General features: G+C 42.3%; 1 protein-coding gene across 1 annotated transcript; it reads left to right on the top strand.

Annotated features, from left to right (window-relative positions):
* The first annotated feature begins 3,309 nt into the window (after positions 1–3,309).
* Positions 3,310–22,470, top strand: igfbp3 (insulin-like growth factor binding protein 3). Its single transcript, XM_026346216.1, has 4 exons — positions 3,310–3,756; positions 7,090–7,340; positions 8,899–9,018; positions 18,672–22,470. Exons 1-4 carry the CDS (start codon positions 3,345–3,347, stop codon positions 18,795–18,797), a joined length of 909 nt encoding a protein of 302 aa, XP_026202001.1. The 5' UTR covers positions 3,310–3,344; the 3' UTR covers positions 18,798–22,470.
* The last annotated feature ends 350 nt before the right edge of the window (positions 22,471–22,820 follow it).

Below are 22,820 nucleotides of genomic sequence, written 5' to 3'. Positions count from 1 at the left end.
CATTAGACGATCTTCATGTTACCATATGACGGACGAGACCTGTCTTGGCTGTCAGCACCCCGGCTGAGTTAAGGAGCACCAAATGATTTTCCTCAACACGAAGCTGGCAGTACACATTATTTATGCTTTTTCCCGGTAAGCCACAGTCAACATCATTCAACAAAATTACATCTTAATCATTCTCCTGATGGAAAAGCAACTCAACTGTGTGAAAAAAAAAAAAAAAAGATTAAAAGTGGATGTGTTGGCTGAGCAGCACAATAAAAGCTGTGCAACATAAAGCAAACTATGCTAAAACATTTGGGCTGCGTTAAAAGCATGTTTACCACGCTGGAATGCTTTCTGTTGATAAGAAATACATTCGTTTGGCTGCTTAAAGGAATGGTCAATTAATTAAAACTGTTACCCCTTGGAATGTGCTCTGTGTATATTGTAGTGTAGTGTTTTTAAAAGCAATCATGTGAGGATGCTGTCAGCTAATTCAACTACAAAAGGTAAAGTTTGGATACGTTTGACTGATTTATTACACTATAAATCGGCAGATTAAATTTATGGAGTTGAAACTCTGTTCAGTTTTATGTGAACACAACCAATGTAGAATATCTTAAAACACTCTGTGGCTCCAGTTACAACATTTACTCCTTATTCATTTCTATGAGAGACAGGCCGTGACACACCAACAGTGGACATTACTACTTATAGAAAATCTGTTTTTCCTTCACTCAGACTGAATATGACGTCCAGAGAATTCATAAAAGTTACCACTAAAATCTAGCAACAGAGGCATGATGCTTATAAGCCAAACAACAAACCCTAGAGAAACACATCTAAATATAAACTTATAGAAATGTAAGTTGTCATGATGCATGTGGAAATGTATTTACCATCACCATGTCACATGTCTGAAAGCCACAGGAATACAGGATTATTAAACTGAGAAATAAGTTTGCCACATATGTTGTATATTCTATTTAATTTTGAGCCTCAGTGCTGAGTAAATGTTTGTTACTCTGAAAGTGGAAAACACCAAAGTGTCCAGTTTAGGGAGTGCATTGTGATGGCCTTGAAAGTCAGCCAACCGATAGAACACTAAATAACAGTCCTGTCAACATGATCCATAGTGCATAGCCCATAAAATGTCTGTTTTTTGAATAATGCCGGTCATAACATGGTCAGAAACTGCAGCATGTGCCAATGGTATAGCTCACACATGAAGACAGCATGTTGACAACAAGGACATTTGTTTCTTGAATCATGGAAACAAAGAAATTAGTCCAGATCCTTTCAATGCCACAAAACCTCAGATTATATAGTGCCTTCTGCCAGTGTTACTGAGGACCGTCACTGACTTTGTGTTTTTAATTAATGATTTAGAGCCTGAAATGTGCTGCATTGTGGGATTCTAACACAGAGGAATGCTCAGTGGGACAGGGACAGAGAGATTAACAACCAGAGAATATCGGTTTTCTTGAGGCGGAGAAGCGGGAGAGGGTGATGCAGTCGCAAGATGAAGACAAGATTGTTGAGTAAGACAAATACTATCTCCTGTTTCAGTTCGTTTAGACTGCCACAGAGACACATTGAACATATGGTTTGGGAAATGAGACGTGCATGTTTGTTCCAGCAGTTATCTGATTTCATTTTATTATACCCAAACTGTCCTGAAGCAAATTACAACACACTCCTCTTGCAGTGGAAGTAAGTAGAAGTGAAGCTTCTAATTTAGGTGATTTCTGTAAATAAGCAGATCAAGGTGAATATAATGTTATGTCCTGAAGAGCTGACTTTTACCACATGCTATCTCATTTGCGTTGCATGACAAGGTAAAATGCCATAAAAGCTAAGAATGTTTAAACATTATTTTAAAACTGGTTTAGCAGCTAACGTCAGCTAAGGAAATGATAATAGCACATCAGGATGAACCCTTTAACCTTTAGAATTTGACTAAATAAACCAGGAGCCTACTGTATTCACACAAAGGGAGCACAGTTTCCCAACAGTCTTTTTGCTGAATTGGTTTAAACAGTAAGGGCACGTTAGGTAAATCACACCCTGGATGGACGGGCAGACAATAAACAAGCCAAGGGTCAGAAGCTGAACATTTCAGACATGAAAAAAATGTAGAAGGAGAAAAAAAAAAGTCAAGTAATAAGAAAACTAATCTTAGCTGGAGACGCTTTCTTGCTATTCCTTACACTCTGCTTGTTTTTCATAATGCAGTCTCAACACTTTTTCAGCTTCTGTGGTGGAAATCACACAGTAGCTGATACTGATTGCTTTATTTTCTCAGTGTGTGCCCCCCTCTTGCGTTTGTTATTGCAGAACAGGAAGATATGCCAGACAGGGGGGTGATGCTGAGCCTGCAGAACCTGAACATTTTCTTTCTAATAATTTGAAATCCTGTGGGATGCATACAGGAGGGAAGGTGCGGGGGGTTTGGATGGTTGCCGGTGGGCTTGGGCGGGGATGCAAAGTGCCAGATCACCATGTCTGCTCAGGGTATGTAAAAGATGAACACTGCTTCTGAAACTAGGTTTGCAGTCTGGTGCTCTGCAGCTGTGGCTGGTGTTCTGACTGACATGTGCATCCAAACGCTGCAGGATTCTACAGTATAGACCAGTAAAGTACCACCTCTTTGGGTATACCCACCACTGAGCTTGTGGTCACACACAGACAGAGATTATATATAAAGAAATTATTGTTTTAGTGGCTTAATGTGGAGGCCACCTACACACCTGCCCAGAGCAATGTTTTATCAGTATTGCATGTGGGGGGTTCAACCAATAGCATTCACTCACATACCATTGATGCCAGCAGGGGATGTGGCCAGTGGTGTAGAGACCTCCAAAAGTTTGGGACAAGTCAGCACAGAAGGAGCCATCCCTGGTGCAACGTATTTTTCCTCTGTGGTGGAAACATAGATGTGCGTTTTATCTGCAATATATAAAAAAACATTTGTGTTTCTTTAAGTAGAGAGAACTGTAATCAACACTTTGAGGCTATCAGCCTTCTGCAGCTTACTTTACTTGCCTGAGTTGTGACAAGGGGCCAAATTCCCAAATGGAAACAAACACATTTGGCCTTTTCAGAACTGGACGTGCATGAAAGCGCTGCAGTCATCAGTAAATTATTAAAATTGATTTAGAGAATTCAAAGTTGGAGCAATGCAGACTGGATGTAGCGGTCCCTCATATCGGGGCTCTCCGTTTACATTATTCATACGGAGGAGGGTGTGACTTGTTGGCTCTTTTTCCGCCTGTATAAAACGAGAAGTTCGCGTAAAAGAAAATACAGATGGAGAAGGCTAGACGGCTCGCTGTGTCACAGAGAGTCCCCTTAAGCCTATGCGACAGCTCACATACTGTCCCTTTGTGACAAGCTTAATAGGCAGAATGCCCGGTCTCTGTGTGCTTTGTCTCGCTGCTGCGGTGGCTGCGTTCGCCCGGCATGCCGGCACCGTGGGGCCGGTGGTCCGATGCGAGCCGTGCGACGCCGGGGCGCTCCTGCAGTGCAAGCCCCTGCCGAAGGACTGTGCGGAGCGGGTGAGGGAGCCCGGCTGCGGATGCTGTATGACGTGCGCCCTGGGCGAGGGACAGGCGTGTGGAGTGTACACGGCGCGCTGCGGCTCCGGCTTGACCTGCCAGCACCAGCCGGGGGAGAGCAGACCCTTGCAAGCTCTTCTGGAGGGCCGGGGAGTGTGCTCCAGCGCCGCGTCCAAAAAATTAAATAGCATTGTCATACCGTCGCAAAAACAAGGTAAGAATCAGTGTGTTAATTAGCGTTTCTGATGGTTTGCAGATTGTTGATCGCTGTTATGTGTGTTGTTGATATTTGGTGGCTTTGACAGGCACTCTCCCCATGAGGTGGTGCCCTGTGTTGACAAGGTCTGGGAGTTTCATGCCCATGGACACACCGACCAAGTGCGTTGTGTTAATAGTGGAGGAGGAAAAGATGCTTAGACTGATCTACTTAACATATAAGACACAAAGAACCATGCGCAACATTTACTCTCTGGTCTGTTTTGCAAACTGTCACACTGCAAATCATCATTCCTGGACGTATGGTTTCCTTGGAAATGTTTGACATTGCACAGTGATGTGTTTAACGGGGTTGCAAAATCCCATAAGCATCTGAAAGTTTGAGAGGCTACCACCAGCTATGGGTTGGAGGTTAAAGCTGCAGTTAATCGTTGATTCTTCATACCCGTTTGTTTGTGCGTAAAGTTGTTGAACATCGTGCGTAAAATTGAAAATACAATGTAATGAAGAAACAAATTGTCGTTTGAGGCTCACAGATCATTTAAGAAGGGACAACACAGGTCTTTCTCTCTTTTCCCCCTCAACACACACCCACACACACACACCAACAAGCATAAACACACACACAGTCTGGCTCCCTCAAACCAATAGTTAAGGAATGCCACATACATACTGTAAGTATACAGTATTTAGCTGAGGCTGAGTGCAGACCATGTCCTTGTCTTCTGTAATGTCCTTATTTTCCTTCAAGTAAAGCTCATGGATTTTTGCACACTGCATGAAAATATGTGTTGCCGTTTTCCCGGTGCAGGTTGTGGGCCAAAACATCTCGGGTGTGTGGCAAAGTGGAGTGTCATTCCTCTGAGCTCCCTGTGAGCATCAAACACACAAACGTAATCAAAACTCTTTATAAATGAGCCTAAACTGCAAATATCCTCAGTTTGTGTTTGTGCAAGTTTTCAGAGATCTCATATTTCGTAGAGTTTTGTGTGAATGGTTGCATGCTGCTCACAGTGGTGAAACAGTGGCACACATGCCACCTTAGTGTGAATACACACTGTTGTGTGTTTAGGCACTGCTGACGTCAGGCCTCCAGGACCCTCTGTGTGTGTTTTCTTCCTTCTGGCTATTTGTTTTGGCCACAGTAATGTGTGGTGTGCAAGCACTCAACACTCACATTGTCATAGGCATGCACATACTAACATGCATCCACCAGCATGCTCACCCACACTTGGAGACCATCATCAACTTGCCCAAACTGTTTTTACTTCCTGTCAATTAGCTCTCTCTTCCTGTGTCATGGCTGTTTCTCGACATTTCCCTCCTCTGGATTTGAGGCATCTCCACCTTTCTACACATTTTAGGCAATAGATTATAGCACAGACTTCAGGGATGTTTACTGACATTATCTCCACAACTGGGGATGGAAAAAAGGTGGGAAATGATCTTAAGCGCCCCTGTTGGCCACAATGTGTAAGTGCAACCAAATGGTTTCAACTACCATCACTCCACAGTTCCAGAACAAGCTCTCCTTCCAGACATTAACAAGCTCTCCTCTCCGCAGTTTGTGCTGTTTACCCCTGTACCATTATACAAACAAATTGCGTAATGTGTTTATCCAAAACACCCCAGACTTCCTAAGAAGGTTATATAAAAGTTAATATTGACAATAAAAAATTAATTATTGCTTGGATCTTAAACAGGGCTCAATATTTTTGTCTTGTTATGGACATTTATGAAGAGTTCATAAAAAAAAAACAACAACAAAAAAAACACGAAGTTGTATCAGGTTAAAGAGCATTTGCTGCTTTCTGACAATCTCAGTGCAGTTGATGCTGTTGTTGACATCCATGTGGTTATTCTAAATTCTGGTGAGCCTGGGAGACTGCGGAGCCCCACCACGTCACTAATTGATCAGGTGGTCAGGGAGAAAGGGTGGGCTGCCAGCCTGCCTGCCCACACGAGTTACAACCCTACATGCCTGCCCGCCACCCTCACCGCAGCTCTCAAACACAAAATCTGCTTTGAGTTAACGGTTTGAAACTGTGTTTGGGTGTGTGTAAGCCGCTGCATGTGTGTTCCCATCGTCCCTCTGCCTCCTCGGGACGTCATCTCCGAGCTCGGTAAGTTCCACTAACTGTGGTGGTTTGACCAACCGGGTGGCACGTGGCAAGTAATTATGTCCCTTCCTAGATTAGGGAGAAGTGTTTGGAGCCCCCTCCTCTCTTCCACTCGGTGATGTTGTGCCCAGTCTAACGATTTAACAGGAATCTTAGCCTATTATTCTATTAATACATCTGCTCCCTCATCTCCCACTTCACCTCTTACTGCCCTGACCTCCTCCTCTTTTAAGAGCAATCCACCTCTCTCCACCCGGCACATATAAACGCATACACAACATTTTGTCCCTCAGTGTCCTTAAAAAGCCTTGTTTACACTCAGTTCCTCTTGTGATTCTATCTCTTGGTCTGCATACTGTGGAAATTTGTGGATATGAAATCTTCATGTTTCTGTTTATTACTTGGCTTCATTTCTGGCTCCAAACAGCCCACAAAGCAATGAGCTAACTTTACTTTGTCTGTTTTAAAGAGAACTCTGTCAGACAGTCAAGAATTCTCTGCTGGATTAAGGGCACGAGAAGCAGACATTCATCATTTTGAATGAAAGAATTTTATAAGAACTGAAAACTAAATAAATAAATCCATGATGCTAAACTTGGCCTCTATATAGCTTCATAATGAGAGGATAAACTGAAAGTTAGGGAGAAAATAAATTCTAATATTTATAAGATTAATCTCCAGTTTTCAAGCACATGTAAACTACTGTAACTATTAAAAAGGATTAAATATAATATTGCAATGAAAGAGCCTCATGTACTTCAATATTTGTGGCTTCACTGCTTTTTCTCCATCTAAGACCACATAACAGTGGTTCAAACTTAAAAACCACTCTTGTCAAACTTGGGCTAGATTAACAAGGAGAGTTATGTCACACAAGATAGTCAAGAGTTTACTCAATCTACTACGAAGTGTAGTGTTTTTACTTCAACACATGGGCTCACTGTAGAAACTGGAATTAGCTTTTTGGTTTCTGGGGTAGAAAACTACTTTCACAAATCTGAAAGTAGGTTTGAACCAGCCTCAAGGCTTTTAATATGACATTTATCACTTTTCACAGAAGTAAATGGTTGAGAAGTGAGAATCATGACTCTCAAGAGACTCTAGATATAATCATTTTTCTTCTTTCCAACTTTTACCTCGTTAACTAACTTCAGCACAGTTCAATATGTATGAAATTTTTGGAAATTGATGACTTACTCCTCTCCATTCAGAGAATGCTGGAAATCAGGTAGAAGACAGCGGTGCCAATGTGACCCAGACAATGACGGTGTTGCCCGGCGTGGCGACCGTAAAGACTGGATACAGTCGGGGGTTAATGGACACCAGGCCTCCGCTGCACAACAAACTGATCCAGAAAGATCAGAGCAAGAAGACTCAGAGCTACAAGTGGGAATCAGTCTCAGGAGGAGTCAACATGGACATGCAAAACTTCTCCCTGGAGAGCAAGAGGGAGACGGAGTATGTAAGTCCACCCAGAGGCAACGGGATTCGTTTAAAAATGTTAAACTGTTGATAGTTTGAAGGAGAAACAGCAACGGCAGAGATGCATGAATATACTTGTTGAGTCTGTTTTTAAGTAGCTGAAAATATCACTAGATCAATTTACTTCTGCTAATCAAGGTGAAGACTGTAAATCTTGTATTTGGTTTATAATAGTCTAGTCACCCTATCATTCAAAGGTGCTTTTCATTTTCAAAATAAAATATACATTATCCACTAGGTGAAGAGAGAATCTCACTGAATGACTGAAAACCTAAGTGTGTGACTATTGTATTTTGTAACATTAGAAAATATTTACTTTAGATTTTACTTATAAATGAGTAAAAACTGATATTTTGCTAAAATGAAAATAAAATTCACATCTGTATAGAAGCACTAAATGTAAATGTAGGGAAATGGTGTCATTACAAAGAAAATCATTAGCTCCCTTAGCTTTTTGCTATCTAGCATTATTTCACTACTTTTCTTGCATCCTTGGTTTTTGCCTTTTTTTTTTTTTTTTTTTTTTTAAACATTCTGCTTTGAACTAAGTCAAATATTAAACTGATAGTTCATCTTTGAATCATAACCAAATCCTGTGAAAAGATCTGTGTTGACAACCGTCATTGGGTAAAACTGCTGGCTTGTTATTCGCCAGTTAGCACTAGTTAACTAACGTCTATTGATATTAGAGTGTTCACGACTGCAGCTGAGTGTCTGTTCTCTATCCATTAGTCTAAGTTAGATTTATAGCAGTGCATTTAGGAAAGATGCTATGTTTTCAAAAGCACCTGGTGGAGTTTCACATTTTAACGCAAATAAGCATCAGCAGCCTGTACCAATGGGTGCCAAACCAAATGCAACGGACAGCCATCGACTGTTTTTATTTATGTTTTGTAGTTTGTAGGAGCTGATAAAAGAGGAGATGACAGGAAATCAGGGATAAGAGACATGACAATTAAAATTACCTGGTGAGAGTACTGGAATTAATACCTGTAGACTAGTGGCTGCCCATGACACATGAATGACCACCCTTGTCCTTTGCTGTTGGCCAGAAAGCATATTGTTGTCAACTCGTAGTAGGTGGTATGCATGTGCGGCCCTGTGCACGTGCAGGAAAAACACAATATACAAACAGTATGGGCAATGTCTCATCAAAACATTGTAGAACAGAGCAATTTGTGGTCAAACACTCCACAGCATCCCTTTAAGCCATCTACTATCATTTAAACAACATATTGTTTTTAAATTATATGCTATCAGACTTTTTGTAAATCAAGGTACCACTTTTTACAGAAAGTATATTTTTGAACCACTTCAATCTAAAAGGGGGTTCATCACTGCAACCAAGACAGATTGTTTTTTGGTATATTTGCATAACAATGCACAGTGCATTCAGAGTTTTTTACCTTGGAGAGACTCATCATATAGCTTAAAAGGGTATTTTTGCACAAGCACATACTGAATACATGTAATCATATGCATTTAATTTTTTAAAGCTTTAATGGGGGAATGTTAATGTGTGTTTGCTCTGCCACCAGGGACCGTGTCGGCGGGAGATGGAGAGCATCCTGAACAATCTAAAAGTCACCAATGTACTCATGCCAAAAGGCTTCCACATACCCAACTGTGACAGAAAGGGCTTCTATAAGAAAAAACAGGTAAATGGCTCTCCCTGCTGTTTCTCTCTTTTACACACTACCTCAAACACTTAAACGCACACACACCTGTGAACATGCAAATAGACCCACCGCATGCCTGAACACCTCCAAAGAATCTTCACCAACTCATCCCACCCACCCACACATGAACAATCCCCGTTTTCTTTTCCGGCTCAGGTTGCCTTGACAGCCACATCAACACTGTATTATAAGAATGGCTAATAACCATGTATTACTCCAGTAAATGCACTGCAGCTGTCTGACTCATGCTTCACAGGAAATGAAGTCGGTCAGGTGTGTTTGTGGTGTGGGAGAGTGTGGGGGGTAGGCATGTAAGAATGTGGTCTGGGAGTGTGTGTGGCATAGTAGATGTGGCGGCAGGGGAGTGCATGTATGGCGCTTGTTTGATGGTGGTAGTTTTGGTGAGGGTGTGTAGGTGTGGGGTGCTGTTGGTGAGGTAAAAAAAACAAAAAAACAAACAGACTGTCACCGGTTTAGTTTTTCTTGTCCGTGGTGCAGCAGACTGGGGCCACCCAAGAAAAAAAAAAAAAAAAAAAAAAAACGAGGAAGCTGAAATTCGTTGGAATTGTTAAGGAGGTGACATGTGCTGACCTGAGGGGAAGGTGGTGGATGGATGGGAGTGGTGGAGGGGCATTGCTAAGACAGAAAGTGTGTCAAATAAGTACCGCCACTATACTTCCATTAGTTGGGAGGCTTATCAGAGGGATTCCACTGAGCTAGAACCCATTCTGAGAAACACATGAGTCACCAAAAACCCCCAACAAGCTCCATGAGTCAGAGACCAACGTGAGGATACACACACACACACACACAGAAATCATCCTCTTAGATTCTTAGCTCACTCTTTCCCAAAAGTCTCCAAAGTGTGGTTGCATTGTTTCTTATATTAAAATCAGACTCTTCCTTGTTCTTTTCCTGGATTTCATCAACAAATATCTACCAGGAAAGTGTCATTCCTGCTTTAAGAGTGTGTGTGTGTGTGTGCAGCAGCAGCGTGCCAACCATTGTCACCCTTTTCTCAGAGGGCCAGTGGGGTGTTGTGTTAAATCCATCCCAGTAGATGTGCCTTCACGGTGTGTTGCAGAGATTTATGACCGGAAACACAGCGAAGAGGAGACCGTGTGAACCGTCTAGGGTGACAATACTGTGAAAAGAAGGGAGCAACGGGGGTAGGAGGTGGGAGGGAAGGGGATGGAAGAAGGGAGGGGTGAAGGACTTAGCAAAGGAAAAAAGGGCATAACCATACACATGATACACACATATCTTAAAGTGACACAGCCAAAATCGTTCAATATCAGATTGGTTGGCTGGTTAAAGCTGCTAGTTTCATCTTTCATATTGACCTTTCCCACCAATTACTACCAGGAATTAAAACGGGAACTTTCTTGATCAAGTAGTTCCAGGAAAAGAGGCTCAACAGAAACTAAACTCAGGAGCTAAAATAAGAACTACACATAAGTCCCTTTTGTGCATTCCTGTATGGGTTTTCACTGCATATAAAGAACCATAAGGATTAGGCAAAACAAACCAATAACGGATTAGATAGCTGTAGATAACGATAATGGCTTCCACACACAGTGAAACACAACATAGAGTGATTGTGTGCGACGCAAACAGAAGTGGAAAACGAAACTCCCGTCAGTGCATTTGTTTGCATTGTTGCAAATTGTTTAATCCAGTTGAATCAGTTTCTGACCTTAGGCAAAATAGACCAATAATGGGTTAAAAAGTTTAATTTGGATTCATGCCTTGCAGTGGTGGAAAGGGAGGTTGGAAAGGCTATAAAGACAAGAGATGTGTTACAGAAGTACCGATGATCTGCTGACTGCTTTTTGAAGAATACCTCTGTTGGAAAATATTAAGTTTGTTTTATTTATCTTGCCTTTACACTCCGTAATCCATCTGTTTAAATCAATACAGTATAGACATTACAGCAGTTACTAAGCTTATGTGTGATCTGCAAGTGATATCAAGTCCAGCAGTGTTCTGGGTGAGAGGACCACCAGAAAGTCCTACTTCCGGGTTTTAAGTGTTTCAAAAGCGTAATGTGGAAGAGTTGTAATGTTGCTAAAATGTTTCTGGATTTCCCTGAAAGTATTTGCCATTTAAAAGACATAAGAGAGAACAGAATGGCATCATATTGGCTAAAATTGGTGGTGTAGGGTTTTCACAGGCGAAGGAAAAGGTCAAAATGACCATAGAAAGTTCAGAAACTACTTACACACCACAATTTGCTGCCTACTCATCTACAGCAGTCCTGTGTCCCAATGATGGATCAAGTATACAACTCTTTGTTCAGCTATATTGCAGAAACAATGACAGATAAAACTGGGGTGCACACAAAATGACCCATACAGTAATAATTAATCCAGTGTGTCGCCTGATCATGTCTGAAGGTGATGTGAACAACCTGCTGTCATAGAGGAGGGATTAAACAACCATTCAAATTATTTATTTCCCCTCAAAGAAAACCACAGTGTTGCACATGAAAAGTCACAAAAGTTAAAGAAAATAATGACAATCTGAGCTTGGGAAAAGTTGATGACACAGCAAGTGAACATGATTGGTCGGGTTTTGTTCTCCATTGGGCAAACAATTAACTTTTGATATTCAAGTATGCAGTAGGTGAGTTTTCCTATAAGATAGATTTGGGATAGAATTTAATTTAGCCACACAGTTATCATCAGGCCAAGTCTTCTGTGTGTCCTGCTTGTGCTGTAAGGCTGTAGGAGAAGTCTGAGCCGTGTTAGCCCTACCTCAGCTTAGTAGAAACCTATTTTTAGTAGCAGTTATATGAATTGGCTCAGTATCCTAGTTCAGGCACTGCATGCCCAAAACTGTCCCACTCATTACACCCTTCAAAGTCTCATGCTCTCCCTCTCTGTTATTCGTCATTTCACCCACCCATCATTACCCCTATTGTACCCTGGCTACAGTCGTCCACCCATCTTTTGTTCTGCCTGCCCGCTCCATCATTCTGTCCATCCTGCCCTTCCGCCCACCTGGCTTTTCCTTCCTTGTTTGGCCAGGAATCACCCTGCAGACAGTTGTGAATGGGATGGCAGTGTCTGCATTTCTCTGTGTACTCTTTCAGAGTGTGTGTGTTGAGAGGAAGAGGAGGAGGAGGAAGAAGCAGCGGGTTAAGGATGTGAGCCAGGTGCCTGCGTACCCTTATTCCTCCTCCCTCCCTCACTGGGTCTCGACAGAGCCAGGTCCATAAGGGCTCACTTATTGAGCGTGACTCAGAGGGATCTGTGGAAACGTACACACTGACCACAATGGCTTTATAATAACTGGTCAACCTCCGGGGACCCAGACAGCTATTTTTACTCTGTCTCTATCCCTTGTTCTGTTCCCTCCCTGGATTTCTAATCCACCCCTTCTTCCTACTCGCTGGGGGACATGGAGTCACTTTTTGCCAAGACTCTTGCACAATATATAGGGCAGTATTTCTCTGTGTGTATACAGTACCTGAGTTTTGGTACTGATCCAAAAACTATACTGTTAGAATATAAACATGTTTTCAAGTTCTTTTTTCATTGACTTAATTTTAGTGTATCAATATTTAATGCTGTAACAAGCAACAATACAAGGCAATAGCTTATCAAAGCATACTTTAAAAATGTTGTATAGATTGGTTAATCCCAGGTTATGCTTCATCCAAATTTTGTTTTGTTATCAGAGTGTCAGAAATGATTCATACTCAACATGTTAACTATGTGATAACAAGCATGTGAACACATGTATGCAGGTATAACATACAAACAACTTCACTTACGTGTCTGTTTTGAATATATGCTGTATTTGTAAGTGGCCCTCGAGGCTATAACATGTCAAAAGAGTCAGATCTAGAGATACTACAGTGTAATACAGTGTCAAAAGGAAGAGGAAGTAGAACCTGAGGGATAGAATAAGGCTCAGGGACATGGTGAAGTATGGACGGGTAAGTTTGGCCCAAGCCTCACACAGCCTGCTTGGAGGAAAGCAATCTCAGCTGACAGGAAGAAACTGGAAGATGTGGGAAAGTTTAAAAAGAAGAATCAGACCTGCTGTGAATTGTGGGACATGGATTCATTCTAGTATCTCATGGATGTCACTGAAGAGATTTGCTTCGTTTGTTTGGTTGATTATCAACAATGGGTGAATATGGTTGGGTTCATACGGAGGTTCACACAGGATGCTGGTAAGGTATGGTATGGTTTGCTTCTAGCTTAGCATGCTAGTTGAATTAAATATGCTGTTTTCAGTATGCTAATTAGCTTATCACTCAGTTAGCATGCTAACCAGTATGGCTTTAGCTGTTAGTTGATTAGCATGCTGTCCCGTGATGATTTCAGAGTGAAATTAACCTGATACTATACAGAGAGTTGTTTTATATTATAGCAGACATGTAAGTAGTAAAAGTGATAGTTGACTTACCAATGAGAACTCAAGTACAAGGTTCACAACAAAACCAGCCTCAAAGAAACTGAAGAACATTTACAATCCAGCAAGAAGCCTGTGGATGATTTGGTTCTGTATCTATACGGTGGGGCTGATGAGAGGTTTGAAAACAGGTGAGGAGGAAGTAAAGGTAACTGAGAGCTGGGAGAAAGTGCAGGGACATCTGGTGGCTGGAGGGGACATGGCAGTTCCTGAAATCTTCCACAGAACATGAACCTGTGAAGCAGGAATGAGGCTGATAGCTGGGGCAGAATAATCCAGAATAACAGGGCCCGGGGCAGGAATCATGACAGGCCGTGAGGAGTGTAAAGATGAAGAGAGGGGTGGTTCTGTATGTAGGTCAGTTTAAAGGTAGTGCATGTCAGGACTAGAGAATGGTGTCACCTGACTGAGGCCCAGCAACACAACCTGACACTTACTGCAGAGACCAGTGATATATCAGCGTCATTTAACAGGAAGGCTGGCTTACCGTAGGAATGCTCACCCAACGTTTGGCACATTTACCTATATATTGATAACAGACTTTACATTATGTGGTCCTGTTAAAATTGCTTTCCATTGATTTAAAAGTGTCCTCAGTCTTCTTTACCTCATGTCTTTCACCACATCCAGTCATTGCTCATGTTGATTTCACCTGGTTCAGTCAACCTGCACGCTTTGCAAACTTTGTGTAGTAATATTTAGGCTCCTATTTTAAAGCTTGCTTGGCTCAGTTCTTCTAAAACAACCACAAATTATTCTGGAGTTGAATTCACTCAGACACTCATTAAACTGCTTTTTTAGAAAAAGCAATATCCTGCAGCTACATCCAATACAGTAACAAACATGCACACAGACAGATGCACCCTCTCTTGCACAAATACATGTACATGCACCCCTATACACACACACACATATTGCATTTTATGAGCTTGTGTTTATCCTGTGGTCAGACCAGGCTCTTTTTAATGTCCGTGAAGCCCAACGGCGCTGCTATTAGCTATAAAGACCGGCATCACAAGACCACGCATTCATAAACACAACACATACGCATACACGCCCCATAAAGGTAGCATTATGAATGTGCAGGGTGGATGAAATGTGCTTTTTTAGTGACAGCCATGTGGAGTATACAGGGCAAGTACCAGGCTGTGAGTTTCAGAATATAGGGCACAAGGTCTGAGTTGACCCTGGGTTTAGACTCTGTGGATCAATGAGCACTATACAACGAGAAAATCAGCTTCTGACCTTACATGTACAGGTTTGAAATTTGCTCTAAAAGGTTTGTGGCTTGACTATAGTCAGATTAAATTCAAGATTGAAAAGAAGCAGCACATCAAATGATTAATCCAGCCAACTGTAATTTCTGGTTCATTTAATGAACATACACAGATAAAAAACATCAGACGTAGACATGCAAATTTAAGCAATTTCCTAAATCACTTAGCAACTTTAACAACAATCAACAATTAACAATTTATGAAATACTACCGTCTTTAACCATTGTTGGCTGTAATAGATACATCAAGTTATTCTGGCTGTCTGTTGTTGTCGAGTACAAACAGTCGGTCACTACATGGCTTGGGCAACACAGAGGAATAAAACTGTTCATGAAAACCTTTAAAATTAGTTTTTTCGACAGTCTTTTCGCAATGGTACAAGTGAGCAGGCAGCTTGGACATGAAGCCGACACGTTCATATGGCGTCAGATTACTGGAGTTAATGGAGTGCTTGTCTACAAAGGCTCTCAACTGTATCAACGAAATAGCATTGCAAATACACAGTTTCCAATTGTAGTATGATTTAGTATAAAGACATTTACAGTATGTTGACAGCGACCGTACCAGAAAAAATGTAACAATAAAATGGAGATTTGTATCAAAAACAAAGGGAAAGTAAATAAGCAGGACTAATATAAAAAAGTGTCCATTAAAAACAGGTTTGCATTGTTTCAAGTCGCCATTAACACAATGCTCACATGCTAAATGTAGTCTATGTTGAAGACTGGTCGTTATTCCAGGCTCAATACTGGATTTTAGGGAGAAAACATGGAGACAAAGGCCTCATTTTATGTTGGAGTTGTGTTCAGCCACAGTTTAGCCAAATCTTGTGGTTTTCTTCCATAATTATAGTCTTTATAATATATACATACACATATACTTTATATTTATATTTATATATATATATATATATATATATACTACGGGATGGGAGTAGGGATATGTCCTGGTACGTCCTAGCAGACATCCACCTGATATCAGACTACAGAACTCTAATTTAGCTGAACTTTGGATGTTCTGCACACAATGAAATTGTGGATTTCATCTTTACAGATTAATTTAATTAGCAAAAGGAATGAATGACTGCAACCTCCTTCAAAATATGAATTGTACACAGTAACTTGTTCTGCTTTTTCCTCAGTGTTCTTTGTCATTTTTTTCCAAGAAAGCCGCAAACGTATCAGAGAGTGATTCAACTTTTGGGATTAATTTAAATGAATGAATACATTTTTAAGGTCTTGTTTGATGAATCTACTTAATGTAGCGGTTACAAAGGGTCATGTGTGGAGATGGACGCAATAAACAAAGGATCACTTGAGATGCTGCTAATAGTTTGCAGATGAATGAGAGACTAAGAAGAAATTCAAAGGTAGCCAAGCAACAGGGGAATGCACACATGCACATTTTGCTCTTCCTCTTCCTTCCATCTCTCCTTTGGCTTTTCCAACCCTCACACACAAACCGAGCGCATACTTGACTCTATCATCATTAACCAGAGCAGAGGAACACAATGTTAAGCCCCAGCAGTCTTGTCTGCTAGGTCAGGGTTAAAATAGAAGCTGGCCGCAGACTCAGATGATGGCACTGTGAAGGTGGGGTGGAGAGAGGAGAGGAGAGGAGAGGAGAGAGAGAGACGCAGAAAATAGTGAGACAGAAGAGAAGGAGGAAGAGGAAGAGGAGAGTTAGGTCGAAGGAAAACTGAGTTCAGCGAAAAGAATCCCTCGATGATGCTAGGGTGGGAGAGCGAGGCATGTTGGGCTGCGTGCTTAACCCTAAAGTGCTGCAGTAGTTGTTGGCGAGGTATTTTAACGGGCCTCTGTCTCTATAAAGCTGCCTTTGATCATGCACTCGGGCTGCATGTGGATGTTGGCTATGCCGGAAATAGACACCTGGTCACACTCTAAAGCCAGTCTGTATGTCTGCCTCTGTGTCACTCCATGGCCTCCAACAATGCAGTCTGTAAGTATTAGGAGAGTTTTGTTTTGGCTCTGCACTGCTGGGTGTTGGGATTTCAGTGCAACAACGACTTTAAAGGAAGAAAGTGGTGTTTTCCAGCTTCAATTTGAGAGAGTTCACATCCACATCTGATAAGATGTGCAGAAATTATAGCCCTTTTATGCAAGTCTCTGAGGGAGTGAACTACTTTGATGCTATACTGGTTATCAAAGACGGACAGGTTTCATTACGATCATGTGCCGGTTTCAAAAATAGTTCATTCTGGTATTTTATGATATGCCACCTTCATGGTTAAGGTCTAGATTAGACAACTGAACTCAGGATTTTTGGAAAACTCAGAGAGGCAGTTACAGTGACGGTTATCTGCAGCGTCACTGCTGGTAGTGAAGTGACTGTGACAACAGGGCTCTGTGAAATCACTGCTGGACACTATCACGTCCTACTGCAAACACCTATCAGTCTGACTAGTGCACACACAGCCAAAACTAGGCCAACAGACGCCTGCCCAATGGCCAACATTGCATATCGAAGTATCCTCGCCTCTCGTTATCAGTGTAGGGATTCTATGTGCAAATATCCTCATGGTAGTAAAATATGCAAAACCACCCATCACTTCATTCTGAAAGTAAGCAGCCATTGTTTTGGTTCTAATCACGTGCTGAAGTACAGCAGTACATTCATATATATTCATGACCTTCAAATACTGCATGTACTTTCTTCTGCTTACTAACTACATCGGCAGCGATAGAGGCAGGCAGAGAGGCGTGCCTCGGTTCTGGCTGATCACCTTGCCGATCTGTCACCACTCCCTCTGGGGGAGATGATGGGTAAGAGGAGGACTATTCTGAGCTGGTCCGGCTGATTGTGTCGTTTCATGTGTACCCCAAATGGAGCTCATAAAGTTGCCGCTCTACAAATCCCATCCCCCTGTGGGACATCTGATATTACTGCGTACATGTGTGTGAGTGCTCGTGTGTATTCAGGTGGGCAGTAGGAGTATGTATACGTACAGTACATACAACTCTTGTTTGTGTGTGCTTACATGTCAGTGTGTGTTTATGTGTGCACATGCATGCGCCCCCGTGCACACACAGGCCATAATCAGCTCCAGATGATTTTGAGTGTCTGCCAGTTTCCCAGAATAGCAGAGCTGGTTTCCCTGCAGCCCTCCAAGTGGCCTTGGTAAATATTTTAGCAACTCCATATTTACCTTCACACTCCTTCACTCTCACTCACTCGGAGCGTTCCTCATTTCCTGCCCCTCTCTATCAAAAATAATCTGCTTTTTCATCGTTTACCCCCACTGGTCAGGAGCATATAAGCCTGATAAATAAACTGCTCCAGAGCTCATACAGTAGATGAGAGAAACTCAACAACATGCTGCTTACATGTGGATCCCTGAGCGAACTCTCTCGCTCTGATCGTGTTACGTGTATTATCACCCTTCACCAGTCGAGCAGCTGCATCATCTGTGGTGTTTATCTATAAAAGTTTGTGCATATAAAAGCTCAGGGAGCGTTCCAGGCAGCGGGGCATTCCTCCCCACGATCGATGTTTGTCTTATCAGAGTCCTGCTGAGGCATGACTTGGCCTCCTGACAAGCATCCGCGATTTAAAAGCCAACAGAGATTTGATTGAGTGTTCTTATAATACACACATGCACACTGAAGGCGGTGTTGAGGCTGTGTCAGGGTAATAATTCCTCACCTTGGAAACGTTAATCTGTTTTCACAGTGTGTCTCAAAGTGATAAGTCCTCCTCGACTTTCCCTTCTGACTTTGAACTAAAGATGGAAGTCAGGGCTGGTGTGAGTGATGTTAGTGTGTTCGTCCATGCCGTGTTGGTGCCACCAGTCTGTGCAGTCTTTTTTAATGAATGGTGCACATGTTAATATCTGCATGAAATACATGTTCGGTAAAAGCAAACGAGCAGCTTTGCACTATTCACAGTCTTTCTTCTTTCACCTCTTTGCAGTGCCGTCCATCCAAAGGCAGGAGGCGAGGATACTGCTGGTGCGTGGACAAATACGGGCAGACTCTGCCTGGCTTCGACGCCAAGGAGCGGGGTGAGACGCAGTGCTACAACCTAGAGAGCAAATGAGAGGACGGAGAGAGGAAAACAGCAGAGGAGTGTGGGAGAAAGACAGGGAGAAAGAAAGAGAGCCTACTTTGCTCTTGCATGTAGTTTTATGTAAACATCTGAGGAGCTCTGGACTTTTGATTTCAGGTTCCATTTCTGTCCGAGAGGGAGGGAGAGAACAAGGGGAGGGGAAGGGGTGGAGCCCGGCCTCCGTGATCGGCCAAGCCTCCTGTCCATCACAGTTATCTGCCCTGTGCTTAGGAAACCTCTATTCTTTCTTAAAAAAACAAGATTAAGCTGAAACATGAGTGAGAAGAGGAAGAACGAGAGAACCTGTCATCTGCACTATTCTTCTAGGGAGACAGGAAGGGAGGGACTTTCCCACTCACCTTAAAGAGGACTCGTATATGACCCCCCCCCCAAAAAAAATTGCACAGTCACAGTTTCTATTATGTGTGAGTGTGTCTTCAAGTGTGAGCACCTGCATAACAAACATGCACGTACGTGTGCACAGCTGCATGTCTGTGCAACACAGCGAGTGAGTGTGCACGTCCCCAAAAGTGTTTATTCGTGTAAATAATCTGTGTCAGCGAGCTCAGACTGCCCATCCCCAGCTCTAGTAAACAATGCAGATAAAAACACTCTATGGCTCAGGGTCCATTTTGAAGTGGAGGATTATGGGATGGCAGGGCTTTCACTTCCTACCCAGCACAACGGCCGCTAAGGGCCCTCCTTACTGCCTCTAAACTATTCCCTACCCTCCTGCTGGGGAGGGAATGGAGGCTAATTCTGCAGTTACAGTGCCTTTAAAGACCACCTCTCCAACCCTCCTCCCTGCCATCACCCTATGAAATCCTCATTTAAAGGAATACTTCACTGAACGTATTGAGCACTTGTTTCCAATAGGCTTGAAAGGTGGTTCTGAAAGGTTTGTGTGGATTCACAGTAGCTACAGTGGAAACCAACAGTGACCTAGAATCACAGCCTGTCGTTATACTATTATAGTGCTGTACTAGCATTTAAAAAATGTTAAATACACTATTCCAACAGGATGTCAGGTGTTTGAGAAGATGAGGGTTTCACAGACACAACACAAACATTAACATAGAGTATTTAATATACAAGTAAATACAAGATAAAATATAATTAAGCTACAAATGTAAATGTGCTACAAATGTAAATGTGCCAAGATATCAGCCTGGTTATCGTTCCTGAATTACATTGAAGCCACTTTACTGACACCCCACCTCTGTGGGAAGCACAGTGAGTTTCCTGCCTATTAATAGCAGCTCGCTGATACCCACAAATTATATGTAATATCCTGGAAATCAGATATTTCCCCTCTTCTTGTTGTAAGCGAACCTATAATTTGTCTTTGTGTGCAGGCTTTACATTAAGAAATAACAGTGTTTGCATAGAAGGTGTAGCGTCAGTAGTCTGTCAGCAGTAGTGTGTGAGGCATTCAGGCACAACAAAGAGTGTAGGTCATCTGTGTTTCCATACTTGTGAATGCTAAAAACTGACTAACAACAAATGGAACTGGTGTTTTCACAGGTTTTGGCAACAATATGCATGTTTGAATGATCAGGACGACGTCACATCAACCTCTGTAGCTGCTGTGAAACCAAACTTAACTTTCTGAGCCACTTTCAAACGAGATCATAATAGTTAAAAGATAGATGTTTGGCGGAGTATTGTTTTGAGGTGCTCACATGTCACTCTGCAGTTCTTAGGCCACATTCAGACAGACTTTCACTGCACATGAAAACATGCAGCCCTTCTTATTCATTTGAACTCAGCAGGACCTGGCAACATACAAGACTCTGTCAAAATGATGCAACAACTTGGAACTTCTTCTGTAACGTACCATGACCATCGTCCTGCAGTGTGCTGGATTATGTGACGGTCACGTGCGTGCAAACGTGCACTGTTGGTGAATTACTTTTCATCATGAATAGCATATCTACATTGTCACGACCAAAGACGAAATCACGACCTTGAGTTCTGAGCTGTAAAAGCCTGTTACTCTAAATGTGTGGGTCCAGTCCGACAAACAACTCGCACACACAAATGCAGCCTCCTGCATTGTTTTACCGTGGCGTGCAGGTCTGTCTGAAAGCAGCCTTAAGCATCAGGTTGGTTAGATTTGTCCGTCTTATGTCTCTTTCCCACCCCCTGCTGTTCCTGTCCACCTCCAAATGCCGATCTGTGTCACTGTGCCTAATCACGTCTTTGCCTCCAACCCATTAACTCAAGCTGGTTTCCCCACTCCAGCACTCTGCCCACCTCTGGTCCTCCTTCTGTCAGTGGTGCAACCTGGTGTAGGCTTGTTTATGTGGAACCCCCACCACCCCCCGCCCCGCCCGCCGTCGCAGGTGCCAGCTGCCCCTATGCTTCAAGCACAAGCACTTAAAGCACTTTAGCTGCGCCGCTACTCGCCAATGCATGCAGTTAAAGACAATTGGACCTATCTCCATCTGCATACCTTTCCTTCGAGGTAATGTGAGATGAAACAGTGTGATACTGTAAGAAAACAATAATAACATAGGGAGGATAAAAAAAGAGAGACAGAAACAAAAACCCAGCTACACCAGGACTTCTGACAGCGAACTTAGCGAAAACCCCTCAGAAAATTTCCGTTCAATGCAACTATTTTCTTTTTTGTTGTTGTTGTTTTTGTGTCTTTGAAAAATGCTTGTATGATCGTATGCCAACAAATCTCCACAAGGTGGACACAGCACCAAATACGCATTCACACAAGTGGCAGGGGGTCCGAGGGAGGAGGAATGGTCCCCCTCCCTGAGGAGCTTCCTGCCCGATGCTCTCCCACATCCTGTGTAAAGACTTGAAAAGTGGAGAGAGTGCCGACAAAGAATGCTTGCCCAGTAGCTTGGTAGCATGAAATCGGCTGTACACTTCCTTTAACAGACAGCAGCAACTTACAACCAGCCTGTTGGTGCTATATCCCATCTTAGTCAAAGACTTGATGTAAGAGGAGGAACATACTTAAAAATGTTGAAGCTATTCCCTCCTGATTATTTGTGTAATGTGTCTTTTTATATATTATTATTATTATTATTAATATTATTTCCTGGCCAGCTATGTGTCTGACTAGACATCATGTACAGTACTTAAAAATAAAAATTATTTATCTAAGAAAGAATTATAAGCTGATCCAAACTAGGTTTTCTTATGAACAGTTCAGTGACTCACCGATTGCACAGCAAAGTCTATATGATTCAGTGTATTTTGGGGATTATAATCACTAATGAATGTTTTATTTTTAAATGAACCTTTACCTTCTGTATCTCAGCAGTGTCATTTGTAAGCTCCGTGCCCAGCAGGCAAGTTTCAGCCTTGGGTAAAATCTGTGTCTGTCGGGCACTCAGGTATCCGGTCACCTTAGTTCACTGCTTCTTAAGGTCGGTGAACCTCTCACCTCTCAGTAAGTCACTTCGCTCCGTGCACACCCAGCCATCCCGCCTCAGTCCGGGGTCATAGTAGTAGTAATGTCACTTCTTTTGGTTTTTCCCTGCTGGCCACGTTAAGAATCTCTCAGTTCACGGGTAAATATGTTTTGTTTTTTCAAGTTTATCCATCAAAGAGTTGTTGTTTTTTGTTTTGTTTCTTTTTTGATTCAAGCTTTTCATGATACTAAACTAGAAATCACACAGCTATTATTTGCTCTGAGAAAAAAAAGACTTTGATTAAAAATATAATTTGTATTTAATGTCTTTTTTTTTAAATAAAAAGTGAACACATTTTACAAAGCTGTTTGTTTTTGACTCATCCATGACACGAACAGACTGGTGCTGTCATCAGCAGCTAACAGTTCAGTCATCCTCTCATCAGCTTAATTTCTGGAACCAAGTCCTTGAATGCAATCAGGCTCCCCTCAGTCTTGGAATGTGTCAATAAGGATAAAGCGAAGGTTCAATTTGTAAAGAACAAAAATAAATCTGATGGTGCCAGGCAGGCTGGCAGTGGGCACAAGAGGTTGAGGTGAATTCCTGTGCCCGACCAAGGCAAACAGAGAGCAGGTCA

Source organism: Anabas testudineus, chromosome 4, assembly GCF_900324465.2.
Source record: "Anabas testudineus chromosome 4, fAnaTes1.2, whole genome shotgun sequence".
Taxonomy (NCBI): Eukaryota; Metazoa; Chordata; class Actinopteri; order Anabantiformes; family Anabantidae; genus Anabas; species Anabas testudineus.
The sequence above is the reverse complement of the archived record's forward strand: the minus strand, read 5'-3'. Positions and strand labels throughout refer to the sequence as shown.